This window comes from Cupressus sempervirens, chromosome 6 (genome assembly GCF_028749045.1).
Source record: "Cupressus sempervirens isolate cs-2001-9-10 chromosome 6, ASM2874904v1, whole genome shotgun sequence".
Classification (NCBI taxonomy): domain Eukaryota; kingdom Viridiplantae; phylum Streptophyta; class Pinopsida; order Cupressales; family Cupressaceae; genus Cupressus; species Cupressus sempervirens.
The window spans coordinates 127,942,072-127,954,366 of NC_143123.1; the positions used below are offsets into that span (position 1 = coordinate 127,942,072).

Genomic DNA, 12,295 nt, shown 5'->3' on the forward strand with positions numbered 1-12,295 from the left:
CCACTGATGGATTTGAACTAAGTTACCATATTCACCCCAGCATGCAAATTCAACATTCGATTCATAGATAATTCGAAGTCGGTTCTGGTTCTTGTCAAATTTGTCATTTGTCTGACAAATTCCCTGCGGATTCTCTTTTTCGGACCCTGGACGAATTCGGGTGAATATTGAGCGAATTTTGTAGTTGACTGAAGAACCCAGGAGGAATTCGGAGTGAGTTTGGGCATGCTACCAAAAAAGAGGCGTCTTTTTGGTTTAAATATAATCTGATTTATTATCCAACAGACCCAACCCTAAAACACGTCCGCACTTCATATAGTAGTGTATGAACTTATTTGCTGCTGCATAATTTTACATACATACATATATATATATATAAAATTAAAAAATCTTGTACGGACAAACCCAAACCCAGCCCCAAAAAAATTTGATCGAATTTCGAACCCAAATGTCAAACCCGCATCCGAACCAGAATCCGAACCGGCAACTTAGGATTTGAACATAGTGGAAGGATAACCAGGCACCCTTCAAAAGTTCCAACAGTAGAGCTACTCTAGTGTTACGAACCTCTTCTGCAAGACAAAAATCACATAAATTCATGTTCAAAACTTACATTTGTAAACATTACCCAGAAGGCTAAACCTCCTAGTAGCATATATTTAGCTGTCATTAATTATCTTGGTATTCTTTAAATATTTTATTTTTCCCCTTAAAAAACTTGTAAACATGGGTTTAATGTGCCCCCATAATCATGACACCATTAATCGATGCATGTTTTCTGTGCCCCCATTATCATGCTATCCTATTATGTGGGGAAGCTTTGGACCAGAGTAAATTTCTTGCTAATGCCACCAATTAGCATTCAGTTACAAGGTTATCCTTTTAAAAGAATGTGGCATTAAAATCCATAGCTACAGAATTCTAATCCCGACTTAATTGTGAATTATATATACATTTTCAAGAAAATTCAAACAGACCCATCAGAATATTATTCTATTTATTGATCAGCTGAGAAAAATTTCAGTGCTGCATACAGTTTAATCTGTTTTTCACGAAAAAATCACATTTTCATAGACCATTTTTCTTAGTACAAAAAAGTACAATTTATTAACACACTGAGCTGGCAAGGCATTTTCCAACAATCACTTAGCCTCTGTAAGGAAAAAAAGGGTACTGGACAAGTTAGCGAGCTATTTCCAGTTTGAAGCCCAGTATGTGTCAATTCACCATCAAACTAGACATGGAAAAGAAAAAGAAATATGGATTATTTGAAGGTTACGGACACGTAATAATTGGTGTCTCTACATCAAAGAGAACCTAGACAGAAAAAGCTTACCAAAATACTATTGTTTGACTTTTATCCGTGGAAGAATGAGAAGAAATTCAAAATATGGCTTAAAGTGGTTAATCCTCATTACAGCAGAAAAGTCAGTTGCTCATCACTATTTCGAAAGTTTTCGCTAAAAAGTTTTATGATCCCGGTAATTTGTAATTCAGCTCTGCAAAGATGACTATGATGACAATGTGTCTATCAGATCTTCAATTATGAGGATTATAGCCCATGTAAACATAGACCAGAAAGAAGTGGCCTTGCAGTGGCTGCCAGATTACTTGATGTGCCTAGCTGATGGTGAGTACCATTCTTATCCAGCCAATATGACTTTTGGAAACAAATAAATTTTAATTTTATTTCTCCTATCCACATATCCTTAAAACCATCAATAGAAACTAGAAAGCGTATCTGTACTGATTTTTACATACAAGTTGCTTGAAATCTACAAATTTGACTTGACAGGTTCTGCGTTTTTTGAAAGTTCAGGCTACTGCTGCTGCTATACTTTTGCCTTCTATTCAGAAACCATTATTCCACTAACCACATCTTCCTTCCCATCCCGTTCTAAAATTTCTGTGTAAAAGCTGGTCTTTGGAACTTTCATCACTGCATGGGTTCTTCTCCTCTTGTGACCATTTCGAGCTTTATGTCCTACCTGATAATCATTGTTTCCTTCGCCATCTACAGATTCCATACTTGTATCTACTATGGTGATATCACTATTATCTAAGCTAGATCCATTAGGCAAAAAGCCAGGGTCATATATACACTTCCTAGGTATGGTTGCGGTATGAGAAGTATCTGTGTTAGCAGTATTCTTCACACCTTTTCGCCGCTTTGCAGTGTAGAAACCGGATGCAAATGCTTCCAAAGCCTTTGCAGTCAGTGGGCGATTCCTAGTACTTTGCCTTCGTCCTTCCACTTGAGACCCTTGTGCATTATTTTCAAGCATTTCGTGAGTCTGGCCATCACCTGGAACATGACTTACAGACTCTGCTTTCCCTGATTGTTTGGGATGCTCCTGAGAATGTGTAGGAATCTTCTGAGTGTTTGAATTTTGAAAATTCACACCTTCAACAAAAGGGCTGCCCCCAAGTCCTGCTTGTAAGTCATTTAGTTGCTCTTGGTAATGCCTAGATTCTTGCTCCGACTGAGAGTATAGTGATTTCCAAGTATCTCCATATGTTGGACTTGAGGATTGCTGTTGCATATTTGTTGCTTTTTCTTGAGAGTGCTCATTATCATGTTGAGAAAAAGAAATGTCTTCCGATTTCGTTGTAGATTCCATGTGTGCAGTTCCCACTCCTGAGACAGTACTCAACATTACACTTTCTGAGGGATCTTGAGAAGAGGCTAAATCAGGTGACTTCTGAGATTTGAACCTGTAAAGCTTAGAATATAGTGCATTATTACTAGTCCTACTGAAAGAAGACCAACATCCACCTTGAAGAGTTGAAAGATCTTTATCACTTTTCATGTCGTCTGATTGAGTTGAAGCTATTATGCATTTGCCTTTTTCTGGTTTGCCAGTTTCTACAACAGATGAAGGGATTTCTTTCCTGGTTTCAAACTTCACTTCTTTGCCAGATGCAATAAGTTTATGGTCTGTGCAAGCATTGGATCCTATCAATCTAGAAACTGCTTCCTCACAGTCACCACAACTGGATATATTTAATCTCCTCTGTTTTGAGATAGAGGAAAGATTATTGCATGAAAATGGCAGTTCATTGTGTGAAACCGCATCACAAGTGTCCTGAGTAGGATAACTGCATCCTTCGTCATTTGGTTCCCAGGTTCTACCTCTGCCACTATAGGATGAGTAAACTGTGCCTTCTTCTGAAGTGGGTGCTGAAGCACCAGTTTGCAGCATTAGACCAGTGCTATAATTACCATTCTGTTCAGATTGTGATGATGGAGGAGCACTGCTAGGTGATGGTGATGCTGTGAGTACCTCATCAAGCTCTGCTGAGTTCTCATTGTGTGTTAAAGCTGGTATGGACTCAGATGGATAGGTACTCAAAGGGTCCAGGATTGAAGGTTTACAAACATTAGCTTCCATACTCACAAGTAACTCTGAATTCAGGTCTTCTGTTTCCCCAGAATCATATTGAAGACAGGCTGATAGATCTTCTGTGGGTAACATTCTGTTTTGTCGAACACAACCTGTATTCTCTCCTTCAGAGACCAAACTTGTGTCAATTATTGTAAACACGTAAGACTCTATATCACTTTTGTGATATCTTGGTTGAAGATAGCATGGAGATTCTCGCATTCGATCACTTTGTTCCTCTACAATCTCTGCAGTCCAGAGACATTCTGGCTTCAATTTGCTTCCCATCATTTCACCCATTTCTGGCTTTGGGGGATCAAGCAACCTTGGTTCTGAAGCTACCCGACTCAAAACCTCACTCAGGGAATCGAAATAATGAACACCTTTCACCAAGATTCTTCTTGAAAACTTTTGTACACCAGGGATGAGGAATACTAAAGATTGTTTAGAACCTAAACATGTCTGATCATCAGGTTGCTCAGAATGCCACCCTCTGGCCAAGAGACGAGGCCATACCGCTTCCCAAAACAAGTCATTAGATCGTGCTTTGCTAAGACGATAATCTCCAGTCAAGAATTTGACAATCTCTTCAGCAGAAAGTGAAGAGCATGCTCTGCCCATTGGGATTTCACAACGAGCAGAAACAACCTGATTAGTTTTCGTGGGGTCCATAAGAGGTGCTGTTAGGTCATGGCTTCCTTTACCAATTCCAATTGCTTGAACAAATGTGTTTAACCCCACTAGTGTTTTCAGTTCGTTTGCAAATTCTTCAATAGTAATCCGCCCTTCAGTGAATCCTTTCATTGCCTGTCATAAGCACAATATTAACAACAACATTAGTTGTTTTAGCTCATCATCCACCATTGAAGTTTAAAATAAGTTCCGTAGCAACACAGATGCATACTACCAAATCATGGTGTTATTATGCATTCCAAATGATCCCCACATTCCATGTCAAATATATTTATCCTTAACCAAATTATAGTTGTATGGCAGTAAATTCACAAAGAAGAAAATATGACAGCGACAACTTAAAATTGAAGTTTAACTAGACAAATAAACACTGATTAAAGAAACCATGCTATAGCTTTTCACTTTGACACAGCTTGATGATCATCCTAACATGCTAACCAGGTTGACATTTTCTGCAGTCAAACCTGCATTTGGCATTTAATAAGTTTAAACTTTAAATCCAAAGCTTAAGAAGTTTTCTGAAAATGTTAGTGGACTAATATGTTCTGTTTTACTCTTTTGCAACAACTATAATACAGAATTTTCCATTGGAAAAACAGGCTTACATCTGGTATCTTATCTTTCAAATGGTCAGGTACATGAGGAAGCAAGCGCGTTGACAACTCCTGCTGGCGCCATCCAGAGAAAATTCGCTGTCCTTGAAAGCACTTTCTACTTTTAATTTTTCTAGACTCTGCCCACCTGCAATAGGACTCTGTTCCATAAAATTTGGTATAATAGTAATCTAGGATATCTTTCATTTTTTTCGTCTCCATGAAACTTTGCACTGAGGTGAAGTTTTTGCCAAATATGTACAATGCAAGGAGAAAAACATCCTCCTCAGTCTTTGTCCAGGCTTCTGGTGGGCTACCAGGAACCATTATAAAGCTTCGTGAGTTCAAATGCTTTTCTCCGTGATCATTAGGACCACTAGGCTCAAATTTCTGTTTGCTAGCTTTTGACAATTCTACCTTTGCCTTTTTCACTCTCTTCCAGCCTCCTTTTCCCTTGCGTTTTCGCCGCCCTTTACCTGAGGAAAGTGCATCAGGTGCATTATTATTATTAACTGTATCTGCAGATTCAATACCAACATCATCTGGATCTCCTTTAGTTACTGGGATTTCTATGTTTGTATATACCATAGAAGAATCTACATGGTCCTGAATGTTGGGCATGTTATCACCAAAGTTGTTCACAGGAGCACACTTTTCATCTCTCTCTTCAGATGAATCCCGCTCAAATCCATGTTCCAACTTTACCTCTGGTTTAATCAACTCCTTTGTAACATCTGGGCTCTCCACAGACGGTTCATTTATGCAATCCTTCTCAGACTCAGCTAGTGAACCCTTGGGTGAAGAGATCGTTATCTGCATTATAGGCACAGACAGTGCTTCTGCAAACAGCTCTTCATAGTCATCATTCTGTACATTGCTACCCTTACTTTCATTTTCATCATTCCAGTAGCAAAACCTGGAGGGATCGAAAGGTGGTATTTTGACTTGGTATTGATCTCCAATTCTGGGAAATACTTGTACAGGATCAGAGCTATCATCACAAGTAGGGTCCCATGCTAGAGATGGAAGTGCTATTTTTTCCTCCATTTCCACTATTCCATCACCATTTTCAAGAGGCTGCATATTGAAGTCTTAAGGGACTCAAAAAGTCTAATCTCTTGTGTCTGCAGCCCCATACAAGCAAACAACTGTTAAACAGCATGATATGCAATTTACAAAACTTATGCTAAATGCTGCACTCACAGAAATTGCATTCACAAGAGAAAATACACAAATGTGGCATAAAGTTAAAACTACAAGAACAAGCACCATCAGTTCAATGGACTATTATGATATTCCACTTGGAAGGACTACCAGCAAGATTGCAAGTCAATTCTTAATAGATATTGCAACATACCTTTGTTTGGAAAAGAAAATTGTTTAACTTGCTAATGTAACTAAGCTGTCAACTACTTTTATCATCGAAGAAGTTCAATATTAAGAATTTACAACCCATCACCGTTTGTACCATTTAAATTCAAAAGAAATGCATGATGTTCTAGTTGCGTTTAAAGGTGTTGATTAAGAATCAATAGGCCTTCTACCCATGGGTGGCATTTTTCCATCAATCTGATTTTGCGATCTCAGTTAATAAGCCCTTCTGTTTACTGGACGTTCATTATTGGGATGAAAAAATGAAAAATAACTTGCTTAATCAATTATGAATTAAGTATCCAGATCAAGACTTCTGCACAAAGGTCTCCACTTCCCTTAAATCTAAGAAAAGACAGATAATGAGGCTATGTAAATGTTCACAAAATCATTAGTAAATACAAAAAAAAATGCAGCTCCCATAAAAAACAAGTATTTATTGGACCAAATTCAAGGCACCACACTAAGTGAAGCCTACCTCTGAATTGCATCGAGTAGGAATATCCCTTCACTAAAATTTCAAATCACAAGACAAAATGAGAATCTGGAATTCAAGTATATAAAAATTATTTTATTCGAAATAAAGAAAAACAGTAGAACTAAGAAGAGCAAAACAAACCACAAAACACCACTCATAATCATACTGTCTACCTTCTACTTGATCGAATTTCACACCATTTACATCAATAGCAACGTAATGATACTCATGAGAAGAGGAACCAGATCTAGATTTTTCTGTAGAACTCTGTTATGTTACTGTTAATAATGTTATTATAACTGTTCGAAAGCATTTCTTGTTTACCAAATCACATGTTATGCAATTCCAGGTTTCTAGAAACTTTCTCTTTACGGTAGAAATATTTCTGAAAATTTAGAATCTTTGGAAAAACATCTTTGATTCTAGCATTGATTCATAAATGAAACTGCAACTAAGTGTGAAATGATGCCCTTCACTGGTTCACATTTTACTGCAAGATAGCCTTCAGAACTAGATTCAAGCTCTAAAATGCCTTGCCATTCCTATTTGCTAATGCTTCTGGTACCTTTATTAGGTATGTAATCACTTTTGTGGATATAGTCTACCCTTCAATAATATTGAGAAGGATCATTTCCACACAAAATTTACAAAAGATCCCAATCCCACAAAAATATCATGCATCTTGAATTGAAATTAATGTTCAAGGAATCCATGTGGATCTTTGGAATGTAACAATAATGGAATGGACTATGCTTAGTAATGAAATTACAACTTACTCAATTGAGAAGGCTTTCCAAGAAGTATGTACAACAAAAACTTCATATGCCATATTCCACAATTGAATGTCCCTTTGTGACCTTACAAATGGTTAACCATGTATCCAAAAAGTGGACATGAGAAAGTAAAGTTTCCAAATAACTCAAAGATGCCTTCTGCTCAAACTGTTGATATACTCTACAATAGACAAAGATTAAGACAACTGATTCATTATCTACAGTAATATTTGTTTTATGATATATATTACATAACATCAGTCACAGTATTTTCTCCAGCCAGGGTCAACTACTCTAATAGAGAAATCTATGCAATGGTTCAAGCACTAAAGCAGTGGCCAAGCTTTGTCTTGGCATGGAAATGATTTTCCACATTTATCATCAACAAAGGTAATGCCTGATCCACGATAAAAAAATCCAGGAGCATCATCGCATGAAGTAGACACCATACATACAGCAATTCCATTTATTGGTCAAATGTAAAACAGGACTTCCTGACAAAGTAGAGAACTTCCTTGCTCCTGCTCAAATGAGGAAATGAGAAAAGAGAGCTTCGGAATAACTCAAAGATGCCTAGTGCTCAGAAAGGTGCTTGTAATTTATGAGAGGAAAAAATGAAAACAAATGCTTCATATGATGCAATGATTACTTTTAAACAGTACATCACACTTTTCAAAATATTTTGTCCACACAAGGTCTGCGACACCTGATAAAAAAAATCTATCTATTGGTTCAAGCACTAAATCAATGGAAAAAATAGTCTTGTTATGGATACAATTATCCATATTTATCACCAAAAAGTTGTAATGCCTGAGCTTTCAATCTAAAATTCAGTAGCATTATCACTTTAAACTTGCACCGATGTACATGCATGCAGCACTTCCATTTACTGAGCAAATAGAAAAAATGTAATCACTGATAAAGCAAAGAATTTTGTTGGTCCTGTAGGCATTTGGAGCCATGAAGTAGTTTGCAGAGTTATATTTAATAAGATTGGAAGACCTCATATTTGAAACAGAAGTTGGACCAATTTTTCATTTGTGAGACTAATTGAAGTCAAATAACAAATTTAATTCTCTCGAGCATTTAAAGTTTCATAAAACATCGTTTATATTTGAGTATCTTATTCTTCTACTTGTGTAGAAATGTTGCAGAAAATGAATTAGAATACCACTAAGGTACCGACTTCATTAATCTCTTTTTTTAAAGTTAACTTCATGTATACACTTTAAATTTAGAAATATTCATAACAAATATCCACCAAATATAAAGCTTTAAATGGAAAACAATTGGTCCAACCGATAAGCAAATGGGTAAGAAAGTTTGGCCACACCTGAACAACAATTTTTCAAAAGATAGTAATTTGTTCTTGAAAGTTGAAACCTTATAGGTATATTCATGATTTAGAAAACTTGGGCAATCTTAAGAGCAAATGAATTTGGAAGAAGAGCTGCACGTTGAAAATCTGTACAAATTCCAGATTTGCAACTACCAATTCCTTTAGCTGCCCTTCTTCAAACTGGGGCATGCAATGCCAAACAAAAGAACACTAGACCATCCCTTATGTCAATAAGAGATAATTTCCCTCTTAATCCAAGTAAATTAACCATTCTACTTTTCAACAATATTTTGGCATCTATATCCAGAAAATTCGATTATGTCTCCTTCTAACATAAGAGTAAAACAATGGACAGCGTCAACAAAATATCATATTACTTCCATGATGTGATAATATTATCATTTTGTACTAAAATAACTTCTATTTTTAGTTTTTTAAATATTGTAATGAGTTCTCATTGGCTTAATCATCTAGAGACTAAAATGGCTGGCATGGCATATTCTTCTAGAAAATGTGCACCATGTGAGGTGAGTTATTCACAAAAAGATCTTATCCTCTATTTAAGATTCACCCATGCATGTACATGCTGTGCTTTAGTGTTAGGAACTTATTTCTTTTCCAAAGAAAGATCTATTTGTTCCCATCTGCACACCAAGACTTGAATATCCCTGATGCTCCAACTTGAATCACTTGAACTCAATTTGCCAGGACCACTTTGTGAACAACTTCATCTAGTTTAGTCTTTATGATCCACCTTTGACCCCTCTAGCTCCTTTTTGTTAAACGATAATAACTGCCATATATTTATCAATCCACTGAAATCTGAAACTGCACTTCCAGAAAGAAATCTTCTCATTTGACACTCAACTCTATGATTGCTGTTTGAATTACTCAGTTGAATATAATTCAAACATGGCCAATTGAAAGGGTAAAACCCTTCCATCCAAACACTGTGTAAGATAATACTTCAAACAATTCTTGAAGGTAAATTGTAAAGGTTAACACACAAATAATATTTTTGCATATATCCAAATTTCACAAGTACTGGAAACTGGTTGAGATACCCCACAAAGAAAATCATCAAAAGACTCATTCATTGTCTATCAAATCTGAAAATTGGATAACCAATTGCATGGATACAGCACCATCAGCCAGCACAAAATATTCAAACCTGTTTAAATATGTCCCTGCTAGAAAAGTGTCGGTGAACCATTGGGTTCCATATTAATTTAGTCATCTATTTTATGGACCTTGACACCTACCGTTTTCTCAAGAGCACCCTTTATGAAAGATCTGTAAAGGATCCAATTTTACAAGAATGGTCAAGTCTTACAATATGTAAAAATCATAATTTTGTCAATTTTACGCTTTATAGTGTCAAAATTGTACAGAGTAACAGGATCATATTTGAAATCCAGAGAAATATCCAATATCTAAGATCTGTCCAGATCTGTTTTAACATGGTCTTTTAAATTGGATTCACTTGATATGGTTAGTTCTCATAAAAAGTTTATTACATTTACCTATTCAACTTAACACATTATTTGTTAAGTCTATTTAACTTCAGTAAAACATACCTCAACATATCTAAAGAAACTAACCCAGTGAATCATATGAATAAAACCAAATGAAGAATTTGAAACTTGTCCCTCAAATTTTTAAGGGAATAAAACTTAAACCTCCAGAAACAGATGCCAAAATGTGAAGAGCCCCATTCATTAATCCTGCATTTAATCCTCTGAAATCTTTTATTCCAACATCGCTTTTAGTTGAGGTTCACAAGTAAATTCTGAATACATAACTTATAAACTCAACACATGCATTGTAATGTGTACTTTAATGGAAACAAAACAAAGTCAAGAGTTCTATTAATTCAGACATTGTATCCCCACAATGAATATCTTGACAACTAAACAAAAACAAAACAAAACTGCACACTATAAAGGATGACCAAGAGAATTAAGCATATAACAATAAGCCCGAATCCAATTGCCTACCAGCATTAAGAATTGGCATGCTAAGTCAATTCCCATCGCAGTAGAATTCTATTTGCATGGCAATCAGATGGGTGCATCAAAATGAAAAAAAAAGGAAAATTAAAAAAGCACTGTAATATTCCCAAAAAATAGAAAAAAATGATATGTTTCATGCCAAGTGTAATGCGTACACATCAAAATAAATATATAGCATAGATTAAATATGAAAATTAATGACTGACAAAATATCAGTAAGCAGTTCCATAGACATATACATAATATCATCAAAGTTTCAAATGCCGATCCCCAAAAACTCTTATAATCAACTCAATATATATATTTTAACTATTAAAACTTTTTTCATATATAAATTTAAATGATTTTTTAAATTTGTATATATTATTTTTTTCTTTTAATTGCCAGGTGTTGGCTGAGTTTCCCACTAAGTCATCCAAGTCCAAAATTAGCTTGCCAAACTTGCTTAACACAATTGTCAGAAGAGCATAAGAAAATTCCCTGTCCTTGATTGAGCATGCTTGTTCGTATTCTTCAAAATAGTGCTCCTGTGATGTCTATGCTATTCAAGCATATTCCAGTTGTACGTAGATTTGCAGATTTAGGTGTACTCCCATGCTTGGTCAAGTCAAAACTGATGAGGACAAAATTTAACAATATATAGGGTAACATAAAAGTAGTAGAGAGCAAGATAAAAGTAGTAGAGACATGGTTTTCCGAAAAAAGGAAAACTGAAGTTGAATAACACTATTATAAGTGAAGGAAAATAAATACAGTCAAATTATCAACATCTTTTAATTGGCCTGATTTATGAAAAGGATGTCTAATGATTTTTACTTTCCTAATGGAATTTCTAAACAATATTGAATATTCTATTAAAAGAAATGCCCAGAAGGGATTAAAACTAGAAGATACTTTAGAGCATCCTGAGTTATACCAGTAAAAATGCAACATAATAAAAGCTAGTCACTACTCTAAAGTCCAAAAGGTAAATTTGTCTATTAATCTAGAAAATTGCTGCACCTATTCTTTGTAAATAAAGGGTCCATGTTTTAGAGGATATGTAATGCTTGGAGCAAGTTGAGAATGGTTAACAAGAGCACATCACCCACCAGGCTAGGAGCAATGCCATCTCAAGATGCATAGAAGCAAATTCAATTGAGACTTATTTTCTGCCTAGGTGATCCTTTTGTAGAGATCCTCATTGCTGTGATACAATAGGCAACTAGCAATGCATTATCCAGACCAATTCTTGGTAAGATGGGTACACCTTTCAGCTCATTCACTATCTCAGTTGTTGAACTTGTCTACAAAGCATCACCAAACTTCAAACTAAATCAGAAAAAATTGTTGGTATCCATGATTTTTGTTAAATTCCCAGGCAATAATCTCCTAAGCCTTCAATAACTTGGCACAGAGAAGTGTATCCAATACTTGCAGGTCACTCTAACATTGTCCATATAGTTTTTCCAATGCTCAGCCAATTACTTGCTGCCAGTTCTATGTAGCCTTTTTTATCACACAATTAAGCCAGCTGCTTTTGTTAATATTCTTAGGAAAACTACCATGGTTCATTTTGCTATTTTCTATATGCATTGTACAAAATTTTGAATTCCATAGCTGTGAAAAGAACTGTATTGCCAAATGTTGCTGCTAATTTTCCTCCACTTCTCT

General features: G+C 35.6%; 1 protein-coding gene across 5 annotated transcripts in view; it reads right to left on the minus strand.

Moving 5' to 3' along the window:
• Positions 1–1,078: 1,078 nt before the first annotated feature.
• LOC149551559 (uncharacterized) overlaps positions 1,079–12,295 on the minus strand; it is an 83,701-nt gene continuing 72,484 nt past the window's right edge. For all 5 annotated transcript variants that reach the window (XM_089787052.1, XM_089787055.1, XM_089787054.1 and 2 more), the window contains 2 exons: positions 4,682–5,793; positions 1,079–4,190 (listed from right to left, as the gene is read on the minus strand). In XM_089787052.1, coding sequence (XP_089643178.1) covers positions 1,848–4,190; positions 4,682–5,752 — 3,414 coding nt within the window. In that variant the 5' untranslated portion in view covers positions 5,753–5,793 and the 3' untranslated portion in view covers positions 1,079–1,847. The remainder of the gene's footprint in view (positions 4,191–4,681; positions 5,794–12,295) is intronic.